The sequence below is a fragment of the Hipposideros armiger genome, unplaced genomic scaffold (assembly GCF_001890085.2).
Source record: "Hipposideros armiger isolate ML-2016 unplaced genomic scaffold, ASM189008v1 scaffold_76, whole genome shotgun sequence".
Lineage (NCBI taxonomy): Eukaryota > Metazoa > Chordata > Mammalia > Chiroptera > Hipposideridae > Hipposideros > Hipposideros armiger.
Window position 1 is genome coordinate 2,939,960 of NW_017731426.1, and position 27,433 is coordinate 2,967,392.

Genomic DNA, 27,433 nt, shown 5'->3' on the forward strand with positions numbered 1-27,433 from the left:
GTTAGCATTCAATAAAGTCAGGATTTGGTGAAAAGATTCCTAATGTCTTTACATCACTCCAGGCTTGGTGAGAAAGGGACTAGCAGGAACAGAATCGAGGGGTACTGCTGCCCCTATTATAATTAAATCTTGTTGGAGCTATGGAAGAAGAAATAGGGTGTGATGATCACTTGGTCATTGAGAGAGCCAACTCAAATTGAAATGGAACTCTCTTACACAATGGAAAGCCTTGTGAGAACAAAGTAAAGGTTAAAGAAAGACTAGATAATTTAAGATAGCTCAGAAAAAAAAAATCCTTGCTTCAAATAGGAACTAGGGCTCCAATATTCCAGTTACCCTTCCTGGGTTTTTACTGTATTTTCTATTATCTTAGACTTTTAAGGCAATCATTTATAGTCTTTCACAAGAAATAGAATTTTAAAATGCCTTTGGAAAAAACGTCAACCTACAGAAGCAAGGTGAAGATGCTTAAAAATAGCTTAATATGAACCCAGCCATTTCAGAGTCTCTGGTGATTACATGTTCAGACGGCAATAAAAGGTATCTTATTCAAGCAGGAAAAAGAGGAATCGTCTGCACTGAAATTGCATAAAACACTCGTGTTAACTTCTCAACGTACAGGAGGCTGGGAGCAAGAGCAAGCCCAGACATTTCTCTGAGTCAGAACAAGGAATGGAGTATTTTATTTTGGAGGATAAAAAGGGGAAAAAGGGCCAGAAAGCGTTTCCAATTCCCCAACCCACCTCAGCAGGGCCTTCATGAGAACAGAGCTGCCTAACTACTGATCTTGGTGAGCATCTTGTTAATGGCTTGCTTGACGTGCGTGGTGGAGCTGCGTCGCCTCGTCTTGCCCTGGACCATCCTCCGGCGCCGAACCTCTCGACACAGCTCGTAGAATATCTCGGTGATGTTCCCTTCTCCGGTGCAGGCAGAACACTCATAAAAAGCACACGCCATCTCTGTGGCCAGTTTCTCCCCTTCTTCTGTACTGACCTGTCTGGAGTGGTCCAAGTCAGCTTTGTTTCCAACCAGAATGAAAGTCACATTCTTGGGCTTTTTGATCTCATCCAGGATGTTCTTCAGTGGTAGCACTTCCTCAAAACTTCCTCGGTCGGTAATGTCATAGACCAGCACAAAGCCTTCCCCCCACCGCATGTGTCCTTCCCTCTGAATGGTGTCTTCCTGTTGGCAAGAAAAAAAATGGCAGTCGGGAGACCTGGTAGTATTCACAATCTATAGATGCTGCTAATGCTAATAGCGGTCGCTTAATTACTATTCCTTATAGTCAGTGTCATTCAAATTTCTTGATAATCTGCTTGTACATGCGTATCTTCTCAATCAGTTTGGAATAGAAGCATTACTTACTCAGAGCAAGCTATTTCAGGGAACTCAACATTTTCTAGCTGCATAGACCTTAACTTTCTGCTTTTAGTTTTTTCTTGCCACATCATTAAATCTTGAATCACAAGAACTGTAAAGAAATTATCATCTTAATTGAACACATTGCCTCTGAGACTTCCCATCACAATTAAAGGATTAGCAAACAGGTAACAGACAAGTAGACCTTACTGTACCTTTTAGAGATCAGACTTACAGGCACAGTTTAGTAAAATGGTTTTGGTATTTTGGTTTTGTTTTGTTTTTATCTCCTCTCTCTTCAGGTTATAGACACACGTAGCCCACCAGGAGCAGAAAAACAGTGGAAAATTGTATAGACAGTCAAACTCAAAGCCAGGGACTTTTGGCTTTCCCCCCCTAACTCAATATTTCAAAAATATGATGCAGTCCCACTAATGACAGAAACCAATTTGAAGTGATTTTCAGATTATGCCTTCCTAGGAAGGTAGCATGTGTGATTAGAAAATGCATTGCTTCGTGGGCTTGAATAACTTCTGTAGGCATGTACGTATTTCCCTGATTCTCTGTAGAATCAGTTCTGGGTAGAAGGTGAGGCTGTGTGTAGGAAAGAGGTGATGATGAGAAAGAAAAGTGTATAATTAGTTATGAGAACGTTTCTTGGGTCATAGTTCACTGAAAAGCCCCATGGAATCCTTCAGCTTCCTAATTCTCTTTCCTGGTGGTCATTCCTATGCTTGGGAACTATACCTATGAACATGTTTGTAATCTCAGAACCGATTGAACTTAAAACTATTATAATTTATATTAGTTTCCATTTTAAATAAATTGTTATTGTTCAATGATATGGCTCAAATTTTCAATAGGATGTGGTGAGGTCTGGAAAAAATATAACAGGAGAGATTTCTAAAATAAAGTAGTCTTAAAAAAGATTCTGAGTTCCTATAAGTATGGAATATAATATATACTAAATCCCTTAAGGATTAACCTTACACATAAGCATGTTAAAGGCTCTGAGAACTTTTCCAGTAAAGATACCTGTTTAGCTTTACTAGAGCATTTCAAAACACTCTTTTTTTTTTAAAGTTTGTAGCAGAGGATAGTTTTATTAAGAGCAGAAAGTTATAGCTCTCAAAACGAGAGTGGGTCCCGACTGGGGTGCCCTCAAAACACTTTTAACCATGAAAATCTAATATCTTGCAATCCCCAAAAATATAGGTGGGCAATTGTAGTCTAGATGATATGATGTGAATGTTATGGTATTTTCACAACCCCCTTGAAGTACTAAGTAATTCACATAAGGATACACACACGAGATGTTACAAATATGTTAACATATCAATACTTAGATAATTAAAGGATAAAGTCTTTAGGCATCATGATTAATTGTAGGAAAATGTCTTTTGTTTATACTATGCATGTCTCATTTTTATTTGCTTTAGAAAATATTTTAGCTGCACTTCTTATTCACCTGACCAGCAGTATCTAGTATCTCCATGGTGACAACTTCATCATCGATAGTTGCTTGGTGCCGGTAGGTTGATTCTGAGGGAATGAGAAAAAAACAAACAAAAAAAACAGAAGATAAAAAGATAATTAAGTGCATGGTTTGATTTGATCCTTAAAATTACAAATTGGCCACAGGAGTATGTCTGGCTTTGTAGGACATGTGCACACTAGGAAGGAAAGGATGAATTTGCAAAAATGTGCCATCTTTGTATTCTTAGAGCTCCTGGAAGTAACAGGTTCTATGAGATTGGTGCAAAAGTAATTGCAGTTTCAGACCGTGAATTTTAAATCATTATAACTAGGCTCAAACACATCTTTATTAGTCAAAATAGAAACCATTACAATCAACACATTTTTGCCAATGAGAAATAAGTTTATTACTGTAGCATAAAAATTCATGCTTTGGGATTCAACAAATTCTTTGGAAAGCATTTTCTGCATCCTGCTGGTTGTGGAAATGTTTTCCCTGCAAAAAGTTGTCAAGATGCTTGAAGAAGTGGTAGTCGGTTGGCGAGAGGTCAGATGAATATGATGGGTGAGGCAAAACTTCATAGACCAATTCATTCAACTTTTGAAATGTTAGTTGTGTGACGTGCAATCAGGTATTGTCATGGAGATGAATTAGGCCCTTTCTATTGTCCAGGCCCTTTCTATTGTCCAGTACCAGCTGCAGGTGTTGCAGTTTTTGATGCATCTCATTGATTTCCTGAGCATACTTCTCAGATGTAATGGTTTTGCTGGGATTCAGAAAGCTATAGTGGATCAGACCGGCAGCAGACCGCCAAACAGCGACCATGACCTTTTTTTGGTGCAAGTTTGGCTTTGGGAAGTGCTTTGGAGCTTCTTCTCGGTCCAACCACTGAGCTGGCATCACTGGTTGTCATATAAAATCCAGTTTTCATCACATGTCACAATCCGATGGAAAAATGGTTCATTGTTGTTGCATAGAATAAGAGAAGATGACACTTCAAAACGACGATTTTTTTGATTTTTGGTCTGCTCATGAGGCACATACATAATGAGTTTTTTAACCTTTCCAATTTGCTTCAAATGCCAAATGACCATATAATGGTCAACGCTGAGTTCTTCGGCAACTTCTCGTGTAGTTGTAAGAGAATCAGCTTCGACGATTGCTCTCAGTTGGTCGTTGTCAACTTCCGATGGCCGGCCACTACACTCCTCATCTTCAAGACTCTTGTCTCCTTTGCAAAACTTCTTGAACCACCACTGAACTGTACATTTGTTAGCAGTTCCCTGGGCCAAATGTGTTGATGTTGCGAGTTGTCTCCACTTCTTTACGACCCATTTTGAACTCAAGTAAGAAAATTGCTTGAATTTGCTTTTTGTCTAACATCATTTCCATAGTCTAAAATACATATAAAATAAACAGCAAGTGACGTCATTAGCAAAAAAAACATGAAGTGAGAAATGCACATTAAAATTATGTATAACATAACCACATTTATTTAAGAATGTATTCCAATATTAAAGGCAAATTTCAACAATGCAAAAACAGCAATTATGTTTGCACCAACCTAATAATTTGAGAGCCGTAGACTTCAGGGTATAGTATGGGAGAGTCTCTTTGCTCATTTTATTCTCCTATGAAGCCAGCTTCCTGGTGGGCTCTCCCTTCTAAAATGAGGCCTCCACATCCTAAAATGAGAAAGTGATTCCCACCAAATTCATTCTATCTTGATACTCCTAAAAACCTAGTTTCTGGAAATCACTGTTAATTACTGTTCTTAAGAAGATGACACATAAGCAGGAGTTGTTCATTTCCTTCCAGACCTCAACCCTAGAAATGATACAGACATGTAAAAACTGACCGTGGAAAACTATGAGAAACCCCTGTGGCAGTACAAGGTCATTGAATTCCAGTACTTGGGCATTAGCAAGAAAAGTAGAGGAGGGCTGAACAGCATGGAGGGGGGATAGAACAAGGCAGAGTTCTTTTGCTCATGTTGCCTCCTCAAGGTAGAAAAATGATCATAGCCCAGTACCAGCTGGAGACTGGTAGATAAATATCAGAAGGGTCCCCAAGCTCTCCTGGGGTGAGAAGGTAGCAGGTGCAACATATTTGGGTGGCTCTGAATGTGACCCTTACCACATGAAATGGAAACCAGAGGTTAAAAGAAAGACCAACTTGTGCGGCTCTACAGGAAAACTGGAACAGTTGAAATAAATAAAGCAACAAATGATTGACTGAGTTGGTGAAGGTCAGGTTGAGGAACTCTCCCAGAAGGTATCAGTAAATAACAAGAAGGGAAATGTAAAAGTAAAATAGAAGAGATATAGATAAAAGAAATAGACATATTATCTCTTATAAAATGAGCCTCAAAGAGAGAATAAGATACATAAAGGAGTAAAAACATTTAAGGTTGTAATAACAGAATTTCCTAGGGTAAGATGCACCGAAAAATTTCAGATCCAAAGGACTAACAGGACACATAAAGAAAAAAGTCCCGTATCTCAACCCAAAATGTAAGGCTATCAAAGGCAAAGAGGAAAATTTTAAAGAATCTCGAGGGAAAAAGCACATCATTTTACAAAAGGACATGACTCAGATTAACACTGGACGTCTCACCAGCAAAACTGAATTCAAGATCCCAGTGGAGAGAAGCAAAGCAATAAAACTATATCAGAAGCAATCCAGAGTTACAATTCTAGATAATACCATATATCATGGAGGAGCTGGGGGAAGAGACCAGGGACAGGTTTTAATATACTTATCTTATTCCGGAAGATGACATGATAGAAAGAAAGAACAGAAAAAAAGAAGGCTAAGTATTCAACTCAACAAATTAGAAGAGGAAAACAGAATACATCCAAGAAGGTATGAAGACAGAAGTAAAGGAGAAAAAAGCAGAAAAATTAGGCAGGGTTAACAAAACCAATACATGGTGCTTGACAAGGTTAAAATAAAGGTTGGGGAGAGGTAAAAGTCTGGCAGTATTAACTTGCAAATTAAGAGAAAAGGTGCGATCAAGCAAAATTTAGCACAAAAAGAGGAAATACATATTCTGATGAAATAAAAATAAAATAATATTATGCACTCTATACCAACAAATTTCAAGCCCTGATAAATTCTAGGAGAAAAAATACATAAATTGGAGCAATAAGAAATGGAACACTTAACTAGATCATAGCCAGTAAATAAATTTAAATACTAACTGTAGATCTCCCATAATCATAAAAAGCAACTACATCCAATCGACTTTATAGGAGATTTCTATTAAACATTAAACAAGTTCTAGAAAATAGAAGAAGGATAGCTACCTAATTCCTTTTATGGGGCATTATGCTGACTCTAAGAAGTATTACAAGAGTAATAAGAGAAAAAAGAAAAGAAACTCATAGGCTAGTTTCATTCTTAAACATAGATTCAAAAATTCTAAATAAAATATTATCCAATTGAATCCTAGAGCTGTAATAAGAAAAGTATATCATTATCAAGTAGAGTTTATTTCAGGAATGCAGAGTGTTTAAAGTCTATCAATGCGATTTAACACATTAAAAGACTAAAGGGGAAAAAAATCACATGATTGCCTTTATGGTAGGTCTATAGCAAGACAAAATTTATATAAATTTAAAATATATGCATACACAAAAACACACTTTTCAAAAATATATATATTAGCTAGCACATGCTGCTTACCATTTGAACAAGATTGTTCTAAATGTTACTCATATTAGCTCATTTAATCCTCACAAATATCTCATGAAGTATATATTACCATTAGCTCCACTTTACATGAGAAACTGAGGCACAATAGCATTAAATAACTTGCCGAAGGTTACACAGTGGTAAGTGGTAGAGTTGAGATTGGAACCCAGAAAGACTGGCTCTGGGAATTTTGGCTTTTAACCATTATGGTAAGTATCAATCATATTACATTGTATAATGGGAAAGAGGAGAGCTATGGTGTCAGAATAGGGAATGTAGGAAAAATAAAAGGAAATAAATGTTTCACGTACAGGTGACTTGGTGCCAGGAACAGAGCAGCATGATTAACTTCAGCATTGATTCAATTATTTGTGCCTAAACTACCCACATCACTACCCATCAGGGTAGCCTCTAAGCCAGTGCTTTTATTTTGTTTTGTTTTTTCCTATCTATCTCATGTTTCTGATTTTCATTTCTTCATCTCATCAATTATTTTACAGTTCTTTTTTGACCCCAGCTTCATGTACTTTGCTGTAAATATAATCTACTCAAAATGTGAATTGCAGAGAGGAGGCTTAACCAAGTAGCATGACCTAGTCTTCTACCTGTCATCAGCACTGTATAATGGTCATTGCTACAGGCACGACCCATTGCTGAAGTATTTTGTGAAAGTTAAAATTAAAAAATGAGACTATGTTCAATATATTTTAATAAGCGTATTTTATTATTGTCTTTCTCCTGAAATCTGTAATCCATACATGGTGTGTACAATGATTCTCAATTCTAAAACATTCCATCCCAGTCTTTTATGTTAAATGGCAGATTATGGTCTTGAGTGATTTAATACTCTAAAATACCATTTACAGCAACTACTCATCTACAAGACTTCTCTCATTTGTTTTCTTTTTCATCTTCAGAGTCCCAGCTTGGGGAGGAGAGGCAGCCCACATGCTAGAATCCATGCCCTTTCTGTCTCTCCCGCCACTGTTCTCTAATGACCTTTGTGCTGCCTCCCTTTTCAAAGGACTGGCATCAGCTCTGGAGCCTGGAAAACAGCGTTCTGGGCTCTCTTCCATCTCTTTGCACCAAAAGTCTGACAGACAGGGACATTTCTCTCTTGCTTCCATGATAAATAGGATATGTATTTCAACCACAGAAGACCGCAGTAGGGGGAAAGAGAATATAATGGAAATTGTGTGAAGTTGTGTGATTCTTTGGCTGTTTGTTAACTGAAACGAAAACGATGAAATGCAGGAAATGAGGGAATGTCTGCCACAGACATAGCCGCGGGTGGCAGCAGTAATTTCATCCAAGCTAGGTCCTGGGTTCATGCCATTTTGAGCATTTTTTTCTTTGAGCATCTCTCTCTCTCCTTAGGAACCCCTAACCATATATAAAAAAGTGGAAGCGTTACCCACAGGGGCAAAATGTTGTACATTCATGTGCTATCTTTTCTAAAGATAATTCTAAAAATTGTATTAAGTACTTGTTGGAACTAAGCTCTACTATCCATTTTAAAACATTAGAGAAAGTGTGCATGTATTTGGAGGGTAGAAATACTTTGCTTTTTGCTCACCCTTACCGAAAATGGTCATTTTGAGTCTTTTTCATGAAGGGTAGGGGTATGATTGCTTAAGAGATACTTCTAAATGAACCAAAATATTATATACTATAAGACCAATATTAGTGTCAAGTTGGCATTAGGGCATATTAAAAATGATACCTGAGTTGCACTGTATATGAGAGATACATGATTTTAAATCCACACTCAGTAACATTTTTATAAACAGTTTTATAAACAGAAGTATATTTTGTATATTCTAAGAGAAGTCGATGCTCGAAGGGATGTCGTTTATGGTTAATCCTTTCACTAGCTTAGCTTTTTTGTGTGTGGAAATTTTAACATATCAATATGGACATTTGGTCAATATAGTAACAACAGCAGTTAGTAATGTTGATTTGTGCTAGAGTGGAAATTGTACTGACTTGAGTGCTATTGCTGGTCTAACCACAAACTTGCCACATAATCATGGATAAACTTACTTTATTGGACTTGTTTTCATTTGTCAAATGACGATCTCAAAGTTCCTTGCTGTGCCAACATTAAATAATTCTTTGAGTCGGTTAAGCACTTTTGCTTCAGTATGTAGTTGAGAGAGTTTGTTCTGGGTGTGTCCCTTCCTTTATTTGGGCTTTGCCAAGCAGAGGGAACTGTATGCAATGCAGGCAGGAAGAACCAATCACAGAATAGAATCATCTTTGAGCCCAGTGTGTCTCCCAGTTCCTACCCTCACTCTTGTCTGAGTCCTTATAACCAGATAGACACCATGATCCATTTAAACACAGAGTAGGGTGCCTCCTATGTGGCAGGTGCTGAAATGCCATCTCTTTTTCTCTAAATGGCCACCAACACGCACACACTCAGTTGAATACAATCAAAGTTTTTGTCTGTATTTTTGGCCATGATCAGTCTTTTCAGAGGGTAATGTGACTCTCAGAGAGATTCTGGGACCTAATCGAAACATGGATCTTCTTGTTCTGCAACCAGAACATGGCTGCCACCACCATAAGAGGTTTTCCTGGTTAGATGGTCTAAGTCCCAAATCTTATGGGCTGCAGTGGTGATTTTCCAATGCCATTCATAGACCAGCTCTGGCCTCTGACAAAGATTTCACTGATCCACAGTGAAGTGAAACAACTTTAAGGAAAACTAAAATTGTTCAATGTAAGTGATTGAACAGTTTTCTTAAATGATATCCTTTAAAACTCTTGAATGTAAAAAATATTTCCTTCTCTTATGAAATGCAAGTGCCTGTGGAGTGAATACATGAAGTTTTTCCTTACTGTCTGCCTTTTGCTTACATCCCTAATTGTAATTCCTGTGATATTACCTCTCCATAAAACACACACACATGAACATGCACATGCACACAGAACACCAAAACAAAACAAACAAAAATGGGTCCTGAAATCTACAAGTTAGGAAATCACTTGCTGGTGTAGTAGCAAACATTTCCTTCATAGAGTTATTTCAGAGCAGTAAATATTCCAATATTGTTATTATGCTGAATGGTGTTTAAGGTCTTCAGCTTTTCATGGAGCAATAATTCTGTTACATGTTGAAAAAACTACCCCATGTTTCTAATGAAGGCACTGAATTCAGAATTCAAGACTACTTTTTGCAAATACTCAACTTTGGTTTTTAATGTAGCTTTCCCTTTTGGTGGTGGATTTGAAACTCTATGGTGGTATGAAGTCCAGGAAATGCTGGACTTGGATTAAATGGATTGGAAACTCCTTGAGGATAGAATATTAGTGACTTGTAGCACACGTGAGCACACACACAAATCCAGTTTCTATCATGAGTTAATGAAACCCTCACCTGGGAGTGAATCATATATCTGATATTCTTAAAGTCTGATCAACACTCTTGTTGCTTAGCAGCTGAAATCCTTTTCGAGTGGTACAGTACAAGGTCACTCAATGAAGTTTCATTATTCTTAGTGAAGGAAGCCTGGGTTACAGATAACTGATGCAGGCAGAACTCTATTAATAGGAGTTGTTTTTTTACAATGAATAAAACAAAAGGGAAAATGGTTCACTTAAGACATTGAAAATTGTAACGTTAGTTATTGGAACATATTTAGAGAAAGTTCAAAATTTTTTATGAAATCATTTTTTGTAAGTTTCATCTTTCATTGAAATGTACTGGTATAACAAAAACAACATTAGTATTTTTCTCCTGAACTCCCATAAACCATTAAGAGTCTCAGGAACTTTGTAAAGCTTTTATAAGTATTAGAAATATAAGAGGAGGGTAAGTATTTACTTAGGTGGAATAAACAATATATAATGAATGATTGTTTTAAACCAAATGTATTTTTAGATCTAAGTATATTATCTTAAGATTAAATTGTGGCTATATTACAAAATTGTTCAAAATTATTGATGTTGAAAAACAATTTACTTAGAAGCAAAAACAGAGAAGTAAAGATGAATAAATGTAAGAGACACGTTGTTCTCTTAGATTAAAAGATTGAATATCATAGAGATGTGAATCTTCTCAAAGTAATTTATAGTTTTAAAGCAATTCTAACAAAAATTATGTCGTGTTATGATGGAGTTTTCAAAATTGACCTGGAAGAATAAACTGGAGATAGTAGCCAAGATAATTTTGTAAAAAGGTAAAGGAGGAAGACTTTCTCTACTGGGTATCAATGTGTTCTAAAGAGCATACTATTATCAAGAGTGTGGTGCTGGTGTAGCATATGAAAAGCAAATCTAGAACTGCATCCTAGTGTAAATGAGCCAGTATATAGTCAGCCCTTTGTATCTGCAGGTTCTGCATCCACAGATTCAACCAACTGCGGATCAAATATACTTGAAAAAAATTTTACATTGGTGCTGATAAGTACTATATAGTACTATGCATCTGTGTTGAACATGTACAGATTTTTTTCTTGTCATTATTCCCTAAACAATCAATAAAACAACTATTTACATAGCATTTACATTGTATTAGGTATTATAAGTAGTCTAGAGATGATTTAAACTATACAGGAGGGTAAGCTTAAGTTATACGAAAGTGCTATGTCACTTTATATAAGAGAACCAATCCTCATAGAAACCGAGGGAGAACTGTATAAAAGGCAAAATTGGAAGTAGTGGGGAAAGGTGGGGACTATTTAATAAATAATAGGAGGGCAATTGGTCAACTATTTGGAAAAAAGTTGGGTCTTCACTGTTACTTCTCACTAAAATAAGTTCCAGATAGATTAAAAAGTTAAAAGTCAAACAAAGAAACAACAAAATCACTCTGTCCCCTTCTCTGTTCAATTTTCCTTCATAGTATTTATCACTATTTGACATATATTTGTTTATTGACTCTCTTTTCTTTACTAGACTTGCAAGCTCAAAACAAGCCACAGGCTTTCTCTTTCTGCCTATTGATTTATTCTGAGCACCTAGAAGAATCTGACACATAGGAAGCAGTTAACAAATATTTGTTGAATGAATAAGTAAAAGCAACGAAAGGAGGCACAAGAAAACAGAAAAAATGTTTCCTTTTAAATTGAATATATGTAACAAAACAAACAAACAAAAAACCACCCAGGAATAATCTTTGCCAATTTCATCATTCTAAGTAAGGCCAGCTGTGGCTATCATGCCTCATAGTGAAATGATGTACGTCTTGCCCTTTTCCTCTGGATTTCAAAGTTATTGCTCTTTATGAAACCAGCTGGGGTCCTCCTGAAGCATAACAAACAAATGCTCAAAGGTTTCATTCAGAGTAAAACCTGAAGCTTAATTTAGATTTGCAGCATTATTTTGAAGATGGTAACAAAATATACTTCTAATACATACTCTGTTTTGGACTATGAAAAATATATGTAATGAACATCATATGTCAACATTATTCCTACTTTCAAGATGCACAGATATCCATTTTCTGCTCCTTTTGTATTTTTAAATAGGCTTAAATCAGACTCACTGGAGAGAAGAGGGGAAGGAACACAGTTTTTTTTGTTTTTTTTTTTTTTTTAGCTGAGCCATCCTGCCACCTGTTGGCAGCTCAGCGGCTGCTCAGCTCGGGCCGGGACCTGAACCGCTGTTGCTCAGAGTTCAAACTCTTGAGCGAGCTCTTAACCAACCGAGGGGACACAGTTTTATATATACATTTTCCCAGCATCATTATTTACAAGTTTAATTTTACCATTGTACTCTCCTCAGCATGCCATTCTATCCCACATCAAACTAGCCATGGCTACTGTATTCTCTTTCTCCCATTAGAGTGACGCCATGTTTTCTAACAGAAGCGCATCAGGTTGTACCCACTGCCCTCTTGTCTCTGGTTGGAACTGATTTTTTCCTTTACTCATTAAAATCCTTCAGGGTTTTAAGCACAGACAGCATGCAACACACGTACGTCTAGCTTCTTAGAGAAATTCTTTGCATGATTCGACAAAGCACTTCCAAAACATCTGCAAGTTGCTTAAAAATGTTGCAACAGAAAATGTCATTCTTTCTTATGGGGCGTAAACTTTGGAAAGGAGGAGAAAACAAAATTGGACTTACCGAGGGTGGGATCATATTCCCAGATGAAACGTTTGGTCAGAAATCTCACTACAAGAGCTGTGGGGAAAAAAAGAGAAACATCTAAAACAAATTTGTTAATTTTCTTATAGTTCTTATCCTTGTAAGGAAACAGAAATTGCCCATAAAACTATATGTGTGTTATATGTCCTTCGCCTATAAACCCAATACATTTATTTATGTTTATACAAGTACCTTTTCAATTTTACATTGTGGCCTAAAAACTGGGGTAATGTTTTAGTGGGTTTATTGTGCATTGATCAACAGCTTAGGTTTCTTCCTTTAGTTACATGGTTAAAACAAAAAAATCACAGTGTGAAAATGCTCACATATAAAATTTTTAGCCAAAAAATGAATTTAGCCATGAAGCATCAATGCAGGTGTCTGAGCTCTGAATTTTGATGATTGATAAAGGAGAGTTAAAAATGTGATAATTTTCACTGTAATCAAAAGACCACTAGGTGGTTATTCATACTATAAAAAACTCTCCACATTAAGTATTTTATTAGTGACTCATTAAAACTCATCAAAAGTAAGGCTGATGAAATACTTAAAGTCAGGGTCAGGATCTGGAACTGTGGGAAGGACTTTACTTGCATGATCTCCTCAACCCTCACTTCATCCTTCGATGGCAGGTATGAGGATTGGTCCCACTTTTCAGATAAGGAAACTGAGACTGTGAGGAGTTATATTAGTTAACTGAGCTCACCTAGCTAGTTAGTGGCTGAGTCAGGATTTGAATCCAAAAAGTCTGTTTCCAAAGCCTGTAATTTATCCATTGGCCTAAACGAAATTTAAGGCCTAGGCCATCTGGATAATATTTAACTAGAAGATGGGTTGGACAAAGAAAAATGCTGAGATATGTGGACTCTATTGTCCTTAAAAATGGATTGGAAACATGCTGAACATTTTCCTATACTTGTGTTATAGTTGAAAAACAGTGATTTTAATATTTTTAAAGAAATTTTTTGGAGGGGAGTATCATAGATGCTTTAAAAGTGGTACGCAAGCTTTGGATCCTTTCCCTGGAAAAATAAATGTATACACAGTGGCATATAATTTCAGCAGGCTCACGAGCCCTCTGAAGACCCGGGATGGTCTTCCTGGGATCTCACCCACCCTAACTAAAGAACTGATGTCTGTTATATTTTATAGCTTAGAAAATATTTATCATTAGGGTATTTTTAGTTTTACAGAAATGCCTTGTATATAGTAGTCTAAAGATATTCCTTGAAGAAATAAGACTATTTAGTCCAAACTTACTGTCAGTCTCTCCCTATATTAGAATCAACGGAGGTCTATACCCCCTACCATAGTGTCTTATATGAGAGATCACAGTGCAAATTGCAACGAAAACCTCATAAAACAGACCACAAGTATACGTGGCTTGGGTGGAGACTAAAAGTAGCGATGTTCTAATTACAGAGTGTAAGGCTGGATTTGAGCCAAAATGTTTGCAGTGCCTCATGTAGCAGGCCACTGACCCTACAATGCTTCCCACAGTGAGCGAGCACACTGTGTTTTCATCTCCAATTTTCAGTCTGTCACTGTTCACTCTCTTGAGGCTGAGTCTTTCTTTCTCTTTCTCTTGTTTTTTTTTTTGTTTGGTTTTTTTTTTGCATGCAAGAAGTAAGCACCAGACAGCAAACATAACTGTCTGTGATAATAAAAGAGTTTCATCTTTTCTCAGAATAGGTAGTTTTAACTCTACAAGTTACAACCTTTGGCATCTTCAAGCAATGCACTATTAAAATTAACATTTTTTTTTACATAACTAAAGTTGAAAATACCCTGATTGCAAGACCATTTAAACTTTAATCATTTCTCAAAGAAATCATTCTAAAATGCACAAGACACTCCATCGTCATTCACAACTGAGTATGCCAGACATAATCGATCATTTTTAAAATGTCTGGATCTTAGTTAAGAAAGTTGATCAGCGCCCTTTGCAGTTATGTGGCAATACTTTTAGAAGTTGTAGTGTGGGTAAGGCAAAACAGCTCTAGAGTGCTAGGGCTTTTAAGTATTTTTAGTTTTTGAATATCTATATCTATATATATCATATTTTTTTTCATGTATACACAAATAGAATTTTTTCCTCCCTCAAATACCATGGTTTTCTCTTTTTTTGCCACAGTCACTGAGACATTCTCTAATAACCTATCTGTACCTTTACTTTGTTACTTTTATTATTCCAAAGACTGATAAGCCATATTAGCAATGCTACCATGTTCGAATTTTGTCCAATATTGGAGTAAATTAGCTCTGGGGCTTGGTTCTAAGGAGCTTGATTCTGGTACACCTTTGAGACATAATGTTTGTTGTTGATAAGTGTCTCCTGCTGACTTCTGGGTTACTGGTGCAGTTTCAGAGAGTCTGTTTCCAGTGGGGCAGTGCTGCTGGACTTAATCAATATAAATGTTTTCGGTGTCTTTGTATAAGAGACACACATCATTATTTGGTGGTGGTTTTAACAGCTGAATCATATGTTTGTTTAAAAATTCAATCTATTTTGAATGCAATAAAAAACATCAAAAACCATTTTGAAAAATTGCCATGTTATATGTTCATTCTTTGAAGCTGTGTTTTCATCTCTCTCTCTCTGTGTCAGGTTATTCATGGAAAAGACAAAGGAATTTTCTATTTTTAAGTTTTCAATCATATTTCGATGTAAATTATTAGTCTAAAGAATGAGTCTAAAGAATGAAAGTAATTTTACATCTGTGGACGTGATATCTGTTAAAGGCTCTATTGTTATTTAAATCATGTAGGAGATGCTTAGGTGACATTCACCATTTACTGATGTAATTATAAAACATCAGCATTATTTAGCACCCAATTTTATTATAATTTTATTAAGGCGTACAGTTTTCATATGTGACATATTCTACCACTTCTCACCTCCTCCATCACTACCATTCTCATCCCTTGGTTTCACTTGTTAATGATAATACAGTCGCTTCCTCAGTGGTGACCCTTCAACTGCACTCCAAAACCCCTTAAACCACTCTCTGCTCAGCAGTCAATGACTCTGTTAAAACTTAGACTAACTCGTGTCACATCTTTGCCCCCAATCCTCCCTGACCTCTTCTCATTGGATAAATATTTGTTGAGGGCCTACTCTGTGCTAGTTCTGTTCTAGTTGTTTGGACCAATCCAGTAAACAACTCACATTAAGATCCCTGACCTTCCAGATTTTATATTCAATAGAAGGAGACAGGTAAAAACTAAAAATACTAAATTACATAGTAGACTGGAGGTGATAAGTGCTATGGGATAAAAGAAGTAGAGCAGAGAAAGGGGGATTCAGCATTGGGGGATGGAGACATCGAGTTGTTATTTGAGATAGGGTGACCAGGGTGACCCTCACTGAGAAGGCGATAAGTGTGAGATGAGGGACGCCATCTGGGGAAATAGTGTTCCAGCAACAGGGAACAGCCATTGCAGAGGCCCTAAGGCAGGAATACGTGTTTGATAGGCTCCAGGAACATGAAGCCGGCCAGTGTGGCTAAAGCAGAATGAGGAATGGCCAGTGTAGTATAAGATGAGGTCATTTTGCTGCCAGCCACCCAGTCAGGCAGTATATATTCCATAAATATACTAATACTACTACCACCACCACCACCAGTATTAATAGTAATAATAAAAACTGAAATGCTCAGATATTATCATTACAATTAAGTATTTTACTTGACTCCTTCTTTAGAATGTATATTCCATGAGGCCATGAAATTTATTTTATTCATCACTCTTTTCTAGTCTAGAAAAGTGTCTGTTTGGCACACAGTAGACTAAAAAATACTTGCTGAAGAGATGAAAAATATATATCAATCCATGTCACTGCTCCATCTCCTTAATTTTTAAATAATAACCAGGCATTGAGAGAATCAGCAGAAAAATTAACCCAACAGAATGCACAGCAGAACCATGACATCTTTCTATAATTTTTTCTTAAAAGGTTATATAAATATATAATTTGAAATACCTTATAATGGTTATTTCATGATTCTTATACAAATTATACTTCTACAGTTTATTAAAATAGTTACTGATCTAATTTTTTTTAATATCTTGTCCTCTCCATCCCAACTATTCTGAGCCAAGGTGTTGTTTTTTTTAAAATAAAATGGTGATGTTGATAACCTTTACTTCTCCTAGGCGTCTGATATAAGGTCTTCTTTCTTTAGAAGTTTTAAGGTTTAACATGTTTGATTGGTTACACTTAAGTCTCTGCATTCTGAAATATCTGATTTTCTTCCCATTGAGAACTCACACCTTTCCACCAAATAAGCCAAACATGTCTAATAGTTAATCTAAAGAAGAACATTTTCCTCATGTTGCCTAGTTTATAACTTACTTAGATAATTCTTCATCATATGTGGTCCATTTTTGGTATTACTGGTACTGAATTTCATTATTATCAATAAAAGCTGGTTTCTAAAAAATGAAATTCACTAAGTAGAATTTAACTCAGTGAAATATTACTTCAATGTAATAATTCAATAAGATAAGATTCTATTTATAAGCAAGAGCTAAAAAGCAAAATTTTTACATTAAAATAGGTTATTTCTAAAGGTTAACAATGGGCGAGTTGTTAAAAATAACTCCTGATGTCATTATCAAGAAGAGGCAGATATCAGAAGTACCAGCTTGAATGATCAGAACAATATTTTTAAATATTGTTTAAATAAAATATTTAATATTTTTAAATAAAAATTGATTAGCTATAATTTGTTCAATCAATCAACTTTTAGAAAGAAATGAACTTTTCAAGGTAAAAGGAAACTAACACACATGGTATTCTTACACTCTAAAAAAATTTAAGAGATATACCCAAGAGAAATTCAGATACTTTCAAATGTTACTTTTTAGACTCATATTCTAAAAAAAGCCCTGTTATATCATTATTTTTCATTTATACAGTTCATGAATAACATGATTAATAACATATTCATTTATATCCTTGTTTGTCTTACAAATTGTGAATGATCTGAGGTTGGAGATTAAACCTTGTTTTTTTTTTTTTTTTTTTTAGCTGAGCCATCCTGCTACCTGTTGGCAGCTCAGCGGCTGCTCAGCTCGGGCTGGACTCGAACCGCTGTTGCTCAGAGCTCAAACTCTTGAGCGAGCTCTTAACCAACTGAGCCACTCGGCCGGCCCAAACCTTGTTCATTTTTACCTCTAGTGGCTGGCATACTTCCGGATTTATGATAAGTGTTCAATAAATATTTAGAACTTAATGAGGCAAAAGTTAAAATTTGGATAAATTATTTGGCTCCCATATTATTATTGTACTCAGGTCTGTACACTAGTGTGTTTTTATTATTTGAAAAACATCTTCAAAGTGGAGCTTCCATTGAATGTATATCACCACTTGTCAGGTTCAATGCCTAGTTAAGATGTCCACTGACAGACTAATTGGTCCACCCACATTGCAAACTTGGTTGACTGAGAAGAGCAGGATTCACCATGCTCCTTCTCTTAGACCAGAGGGGAACCACTATCCCTGGCTTCATGCTATTATGGGCCCTTGGTTTAACTCCAACCCTTCAGTGATCAAAAAGCTTCAGAGAAGTATAAATGAGCATACTTACAAATATACTTGTAATAATTGTACTCTAGGTTTTTGAAGATAGCTTATTCCTGATTAAGTTAATTTCATGGAAATAAGTATCAATTTATGAATCATATTAGCTGTGGGATTAAAGTATATACACTCTTAGAAAATATGGTTAGGTAGGTTTTAGTTATGTTTTAAATAAAAACACTAATGCTAAATATCAAAAAGGGGAGTTTGTATTGAATACTGACTACAAGCTTATTTATTTCTTATAAACACTCAAAAGAAGGAATTAATGTTTCTATTTTATACATTAAAAAACCTGAACTGAAAGAGTACATAAATGTGTGTATTTTAGAGAGCAGTTAAGTGACAGAGCTGAGATTGAACTCAGGTTTGTTTACTTTACAACTCATACATTTTTTTTCAATATTTACCACTATATTTTACTATTTACGCATAGGATTTAATTCTGAATGGCTGAAATTGTTTTCCATGTGAACATCCATCTTACAGAGAGGCATGCTTTGAAAGTGCATTTTTTGCTCATGACTAGGTTTCTTCATTCTTGGTGGAGGGAATATCCGTGACCAGAAACCATGGCAACACAGAAAGTGAATAAGAATTTCAAGAGCAAAAAGGAAACTTCTATATAAATAAGACCTTTGGTTTTCTCTTGAAAAGGTCTTTAAGGATGCAGCAAAGGAGGAAAACAAGTATGTAATGATATAGACATAAAGCCTTATGTGGTGGGCAACTGTTTCCCCCTCGTTTCCTCGGTCACTAATAAGTTCATTTTTCCAACAAAAGATAAAATGTCAGAAACCATTTAAGCAATGAGGAAGAGCAAAGAAAATGAGATACAGTCCCTCTTCTTGAGGAGTTGAGCGTCTGCACCTTTGCATGTTCTGGGAAAAATAAAAGGATACTTGGGTCACTCAGAATATTATCCAATTAGTCCTGTTATGAGGTCTGCCTAAAAGAGGGATGGCCAGGCGGAGGCAAGTCTAACTGACTTTAGTGCCTCAGAGGGAGAAACACTTGTGTTTGCCAGAAGAGAAAATGTAATAGACAAAATCAGAGTAATATGTATACAATGTCAATCCTATGACTACTTCTGCTCCAGCTAACAGACAACCAATCAGAGGGTTTATCTAAAACATAAGAGGAAGTTCAGTTTCGTTGTCTTCCCACCCTCACTTGGACCCCTATCATTCTCTTGTCAAATCAAGCCTCCAGATCTAATTTCCCTCTTCCCCTAGCTCCTGGGTCCAATGGGTCTTTCTGTTCCTTCATACCTTATTTCTGGGTCTTTCCTTAACCCCCAACCCCTGAGGTCTTGTTCTTCCTTTAGCAGTCCTTTCTTTTCTGTGAGTACTCTAGCCTCCTCCAAGAAACGTGGGTCATTTTACCTCAGATCAAAGAATGAAAAATGGAGATGTCAGCATTGAGCCCTGGTCTAGTAGGCCACGTGGGGGCCAGGCCAGGTCTTCAAAGTTTTGGCTTAACAGCTGTCAGTGATGGCTGAGACCAAGAATGTACCAGTTTAGATTTCAGGGCCCCTAGTAGAAGAGGGCTAAAAGCCCTTTCTGAACTGAGGATCTGAACTAAAGGGGATAGAAATGGCTGGAATGGAAATGAGATGACAAAAACCAAACAAACAAACAAACAAAAATTCCAGCAAATTGTGTGGCTTGGAATGCCAAATCTTAAGGAGAGGAGCTTAAAGGCAAAGATGTGTTCACAGAAATCAGATTTCAGACAGTTAAGCTGATACCTAAATTTAATAATTGCCAAATGCTTATCCATTTGGTTCTCTCATTACATCTTTCTCTCCCCACATATATGAGCTTCACACACATTCATTTAATCAATAGATAATTATTCAACACCATGGTAGGCACCAGAAAAAAGCAATACTGAGAGAATCCCCTAAGCAAGATATTAGCAATGACTTCAAATTGTGAGCTGAGTCTTGGATGAGTTGAAGCCTGTTAATTTAGGAAGAACATTCCAAGCAAAAAGCATCATGCTCTGGCCGGCCGAGTGGCGCGATGTTTAAGAGCTGGCTTGGGACGCCAGAGGGCCCCGGTTCGGATCCCACATATGAGGGCCAGTGACACTGCCCTCCACAGCTAAGATGCTGAACAACAGCTCAACCTGGAGCTAGGCTTCTATGAGTCACCAGCCACGGCATAGGCTGCAGCCTCTGTGGCAGCAAGTTGCCATGGGCTACCGTATGTAGCCAGCAGCCAGCGTGAGCGGCCAGCGGCCGCTCCAGAAGCCGGTGAATGATCTGCCCTCACCCGGGAAGAGTGTAATGATGGTGCCAACTTGGGCCAGTGAAGCAACGTCCTCCACAACTAGACTGAAGAACAACAACAACAAAAAAAGACAGCAACTTGTCTGTTCTCCTTCCCCCAATTCCCTAGTGCTGTTCCCATGACCCCAACCCCCCAATTAAAAAAAAAAGCATCATGCTCAAACGCCTAGTCATGGGAGAGCTTAGATCAGTTAGAAATCACATGTGGTTCAGGGTAGGTTGAGTGCTGTATGGGTGGAGCCATGTTGGGGAGAGGTGGTGAGGTTCTTCAGAGCCTAGACTCTGAAGGAGCTTATATGTCACATTGAGAATGTGGATTTTACTCTGAAGTCTATGGGCACACAGGGGTTCTGAGTAGTGGAATGGCTCGATTTGATCTGTTTACCTATAAAAATTGTTCATTGATTAGATGTAGAGAGTGAGGGAGAAGGATTAGTCAATATGGAATAAAAATTATTCTCTGAGGCAGAATATAACACAGTAAAGAGTCAAAAGCAAGTGAAGTTGGACTTGAACCTGTTGAACATGAGATATCAATGAAAACATCCAGGTATAGAAATACCATCCATCCATCCATCCATCCATCCTCTATCTTTTCATTCATTTACCCATCTATCATACATTTAATATATATTTATTGAATGTCTGTCATGTCCCAGGCACTGCTTGAACTGACATAACAGCTTGTAGATGAGGAAGTGATTACTGCTAGAGTGATACTCTCTAGTGATTGGTAAGTGCAGTGGGCATGGTTAAGATGTCCCATGTGGATAGTGTACAGTCAGAGGAAAGGACTTAGCTTAGAACTCTATTTTCATACTCATGGCAACCTCCCTTGCTTTCTGTCCTCCCCCACCTCAACTCCTCCAACTTTCTAGCTGAACTAAACATATTAACAGATCAGCCATGGGACAACATTTGTTCATATAGCTGTAGGTTCTGAAGTAGACCCATCCCCCACTCTCTACCTTACCTGCTCTCCTGCTATATTCTTGTGACAGTCAAAATAAATAGGCATAAAAAATCCTCAAGCCCCATAAGACATAGAAAGTGAGCAATTTAATAGAAATATAAAATTAATGCAATGTAAAAGTGAATATTTTATAATGGCAGAAGTTAAAATAAGAAGTAAATTAGTTCCAGATGGGGGTCTAGGGATTGCTTTTAAATTACTGTGTTTGTTTAAGCCAGAAAATATTGACATGTCCTCCATTCTGACAAAAATATCACCCTGAGAAAGTTACAGAATAAATGTCACTGTTCTGTACAAAAAATTTCCTAAAGATAAATGGCATAATCTCCAATAATTATTAGGAAAGCACTCATGTCTCTGAAAACCTAGCCTGGTAGTCTAGCTTCAGTGTATTTCAAGTCCTGAAAATTGACTTATTTTGTTATGGAATGATAAGGTAAGAGTTAATTCAATAGTGGCAACTGTGTTTTATAATGATAAATGAGAATGCAAAAAATAGCAGGATCATGATTTAAAATTCCTAACATGTTTGATAGGGAGTAGAGGTATGGCAATGCTTATAAAGAATGTAAAGTCAAGAAAAAAAAATTTAAATTAAAAAGTTAACTTGTATGATTGAATAACAATAAGTCTTCTGGAGTTAAACTGAAAGTAGAGACAAGAGGAATTAAATTTAGAATATGCTAATCAACTCATTTGGTTTTGTCTTTTCATTTGTATCTTGAAGGTTAATAAATCAAAAGCTATGGATTCTGTGCCCAAGAATTCAAACCAGTGTTATATAAGTTGGAAATTATTCCTTATTTTACTTATGAGTGATGCTTAAGAAATTACTAAATTTCTCGAACTAGAGGTTTAAATATAATAATTTACAATTTTTTATTAATTCAAAATAATACTTTATAGCAAGGCATAATATTTAAATATAATTATTTGTATTAACTATTTTTCTAAAATTTCAAGGGATTTGGATATAAAATTTGTATTTTCAATTTTTACTTTTTTCTAAGGAAACACATGTGTTAATGTCTGAATTTTTTCCCCTACACTTTTATTACTACAGCACTTAAGAAATTGGCAACTGAAAATACTTGGATTTTGTTGGGGCATAAAAGTGAGTGAGAGTGACTAAGTATCCCAGAGAAGCAGAGGAATATCTTGTATAACCCAACTAGATGCTTTCTTTAATAAAGAACCAAGGATCTCACAAGTTACTCTGCTTACACGTACCCTCTGCTCCAGACCCATTTTGCTTCCTACCTGTATGGGCACGTATCGGTTTCATAGGCTGTACCTATGTCTGTAGTCTGGGAGGTGTAAGGGTTACCTGTAGCAATGGGGTATCTCCATTTGCAGCCCCATAACCACTCCTACTGCTATCTTCATAATCTTATTAAAAACAAAACAAAACATAGAGAGTTCAAAAGTCACCGTGTGTATGGAGAACTAGAGCCTGACCAAATAAGAGTGTAAGTGACAGGAATTGTGGGAGATTGGGTGGGGAAAGTATCCACATTATGAAGAGCTTATAAACCAAGCTAAGGAATTTATAATTATGTTTATAATTATGTTTAAAATGAGAAGCCATTAGAATATTATAAACACAAAGATAACATGATCATCTTTTTGCTTTTTAAAGATCACTGCTGTATCAGTGCCAAGATGAACTGGGGGAATACAGGTAAGACTGGAGATGGTAAGAGCTATTAAAGAGCTATTCCAAAACTACAGAGAAAAAAACAAAAAGCAGTGAGACAGAATGGCTCCCTCTTCACTCTTATCCGTTAGTAAATGTGTCGAGTCATAAGTTGAATTATGCAGTATGTGGTCTATTCAGTCTGACTTCTGTCACTTAGCCATGTGCATTAAGGTTGTTCGAAGTCCTACCCTGGCTTGAGAGCTTATTTTTATTTATTGCTGAATATTCCAATGTATGGATAGATGACAGTTTGTTTATCCAGTCACCAATTAAAGAACATCTTGATTGCTCCCCATTTTTGGCAATTATGTTTTGGCTATAAACATTCGCATGAAGGTATTTATGTAGACATAAGTTATCAGACTGGTTGGGTAAATATTTAGAAGCACAATTGCTGGATTATGGTAAAATTATGTTTAGCTTTATAGAAGCTGCCAAACTGTTTCAAACTGTTTCCCAAAGTGCCTGTACCATTTTGCATTCCCATCAGAAATGAGTAAGTTTCTGTTGTTTCACATCCTTGTCAGCATTTCATATCGTCAATTTTGTTTTGATTTGGAGGGTGGGGATTTTTGCCACTCTAAGAAGTGCATATTGTTATCTCGTTGTTTTCTTGCCATTCTCTAATGACAAATGATGTTGGGAATATTTTCATATGATTATTTGCCATCCATGTTTTCTTTGGCGAGTTGAGTTGCCTATTCAGATCTTTAAAATGCAGACTTCATTTTTTTAGAGTAGTTTTAGGTGCACAGCAAAACGGAGCAGAAAGTACAGGGAATTCCCATATATCCCTACCCCTACACTGCACAGTCTCCCTTGCTATACTGAAGTGGTACATTTGTTACAATTGATGAACTTATATCAACACATCATTGTCACCCGAAAGTCCATGTTTACATTAGGGTCACTATTGGGGTTGTACATTTGATGAGCTTTGCAAATGCATAATGACATATATGCATCATTATGGTTTCAGTGCCTTAAAAATCCTGTCCTATTCATCCCTCCCTCCCTCCCTCATAACTCCTGGAAACCAATGATATTTCTATGGTCTCCATAGTTTTGCCTTTTTCTAGAATGTCATAGAGTTAGAATCATACGGTATGTAGCCTTCCCAGTTGGCATTATCCACTTAGTAATATGCATTTAAGTTTCCTCCATGTCTTTTCATGGCTTGATAGAACATTACTTTCTAGTACTGAATAATATCCCATTGTTTAGATATGCCAGTTTATTTATCCATTCACCTACAACATCTTAATTGCTTCCAAATTTTGTCAGTTATGAATAAAGCTACTATAAACATCCATGTGCAGGTTTTTGTGTGGACGTATATATTCAACTCCTTTGGGTAAATACCAAGGAACACAATTGCTGGATTGTATGGTAAGAGTATGTTTAGTTTTGAAAGAAACTGTCAAACTGTTTTCCAAAGTGGCTGTACAGTTTTGCATTCCTACCTGCAATGAATGAGAATTCAAATCCTCACCAGCATTTGGAGTCAGTGTTTTGATTTTGGTGATTTTAATAGGTGTGTAGTGGTATTTCATTGTTTTGATTTTGAATTCTATAATGACATATATGTGGAGCATCTTTCTGTGTAGTTATTTGGCATCTGCATATCTTCTTTGGTGAGGTGTCTGATCAGATCTTTTGCCCATTTTTAATCAGATTGTTTTCTTATTTTTGTGTTTTAAGAGTTTTTCCATATTCTAGATGACAGTCTTTTATTAAAATGTCTTTTGCAAATACTTCCTCCTAGTCTGTCACTTGTCTCCTCACTGTGGCTTGACAGTGTCTTTCACAAAGAAATTTTTAATTTTAAAGAGGTTCAGTTTATCAATTATTTCTTTCATTCTCATTTGGTGTTGTACTAAATAATCCTTGCCATACCCAAACTCATCTAGATGCTCTCCTGTGTTATTCTCTAGGAGTTTTATAGTTTCGCACTTTACATTTTGAATTATTTTTTGTGAAGAGTATAAGCTCTGTATCTAGATTCTCATTTTTTTTTTACATGTGGATGTCCAGTTGTTTCAACACTATTTGTTGAAAAGAGTGTTTGCTCCATTGTATTGCCTTTGCTCCTTTGTTAAAGATAGTTGACATTATTTGTGTGGATCTATTTCTGGGTTCTCTACTCTGTTCTATTGACCTATTTGTCTGTTCTTTCACAAAAACCACCCTGTCTTGATACTATGGCTTATAGTAAATCTTGAAGTCAGGTATTGTCAGTCCTCCAACTTTGGTCTTCTCCTTCAATATTGTGTTAGCCACCCTGGGTCTTTTGCCTCTCCAAATAGGCTTTAGACATCAGTTTGTCTATATCCACAAAATAACTTGCTGGGATTTTGATTGCAATTTCATTAAAGCTATGGATTAAATTGGTTAGAGTGTCATCTTGACAATATTGAGACTTCCTATCTATGAACATGGAATTTGTTTAGTTCTCTTTGATGTATTTTATCAGTTGTTTTAGTTTTCTTCATATACATCTTATACCTATTTTTGTTAGATTCGTACCTAAGTATTTCATTTTGGGGTGCTAATGAAAATGACATAGTGTTTTTAGTTTAGTTGTTCATTGTTGGTATATAGAAAAGGGATTGACTTTTGTATATTAATTTTGTATCCTGTAACCTTCCTATTGTCTTATTGTATTGTGGAACTTAGTTGTTCCAGTAGGTTTCTTTGGTCTATTCTTTCAGACTCTCTATATAGATGTTTTCACCACAAATGACACAAACATATTCTCTTGCTAGCAATTTCTCTAAGAGTAAATTATCAGACAAAACCAAAATCTAACACACAGAAATGTATGTTTCCATACAGCTCACTGGAGTATTTTATAAGAAGATTTCACTTTATACTGCATCTGTTTTAGTCCCTTTTTTTGAAATACATTAATTTTCAAAGCTAACTGAATGATTGTCATGTTCATTTATTTACTATATACATGATCCTAATATGGATGTATGATTGATAAGGCTAATGTGATGTGATTTGAATGTCAATTATAGATTGTTGGTGGTGATTTATTAATTAGTTTCTTTTTCTAGTTTGCTTTTCTTAGCGTTTTCTCTGGATAATAATTATATTTTAGGCCTTAAGGGAGAGAAGAGGAGAAATAAAGAATGTAATATCAGTCTCTCTCGTTAGATAAAATTGAACCTCCTAAAAAATCACAGGCATATCTTTATACACACTTTCTGAAATTCTATCATCATCTGTTACGTTCTCCTTTTGAAATAACTGGCACAGATTTTGATGCATATATTGGCAAAAGCACACAACTTAACCAGCTTTCTTCTAGCTATTCCAAACTCATTCAGTCTTCACAGTGTGGGATATAAAACAATCTGCACCATAGCAGGGTGGATACAGAAAAAAATAGAGTGACTTCACAAAACCATTATTTCAAATCCAAGGGATGTGGTTCAGTGATCTTCTTTGGTACACGCTCTTCTGGTGGGTGGGTGGGGGGGAGGTAGAGGATGGATGGTATATTAAAGCGGTAGGTCATATAGGTAGCTACCACCAAATGCATTTACCCTGTATATACACTAGGCTTGTGCTGAAGCCCCCCACAAAAATGAATTTAACAGTAATTAATGATTTCTTCCATAGAATATCTGAGAACAACTATAGAAAAGATAAATTAAAAATATAAATTATATATATATATATATATATATATGTTTGTGTTTTTTCTGTGAGTTTTAAAGTTTGAGACAAATGCTCATAGGTTTAACTCATTTCATTCATTCTTCCAACAAGTCTTTACTAATAACTATAATGTGCATAACACTGAGCTGGTTGCTGAGTAACAGAACTAACCCTGAGTTTTCATTTATTCCTTCAATATTTATTGAGCTACTATAAAGCACCAGGCTTCTTTAGGACCTAGAGAGGTAAACAAACAGACCTAAGTCTCATCCCTGAAGCTTTATGATCTTTAGATTCCTATACAGGAAGAGAAGTGTTAAATCTATAAACAAGTAAATAATGTGTTAATATGGTGATAAGTGCTATGGAGAAAAATAAAGCAGAGAAAAGAAAGAAGAATGGAGGGATTGGAATGATGCACTATTTTAAGAACAGTGATCAAGGAAATCTTCACTGATAAGACATCATCTTGGTCGAGACCCATAGTGGGTAATGGAGTGAGCCATCTAAATATCTGGGGAAAGAATATTCCAGGCAGAAGGAAGAGCAAATGCAAAAGCCCTGAAGAAACACACTTGGCGTGT

At 36.2% G+C, this 27,433-nt stretch overlaps 1 protein-coding gene across 2 annotated transcripts in view; it reads right to left on the reverse strand.

The window, feature by feature from the left end:
• Positions 1-654: 654 nt before the first annotated feature.
• The window catches only part of RERG (RAS like estrogen regulated growth inhibitor), a 98,504-nt gene continuing 71,725 nt past the window's right edge, over positions 655-27,433 (reverse strand). For both annotated transcript variants that reach the window (XM_019643263.1, XM_019643264.1), the window contains exons 3-5: positions 12,608-12,664; positions 2,828-2,901; positions 655-1,182 (exon numbers count right to left, since the gene is read on the reverse strand). In XM_019643263.1, the coding sequence (XP_019498808.1) occupies positions 775-1,182; positions 2,828-2,901; positions 12,608-12,664 (539 nt within the window). In that variant the 3' untranslated portion in view covers positions 655-774. The remainder of the gene's footprint in view (positions 1,183-2,827; positions 2,902-12,607; positions 12,665-27,433) is intronic.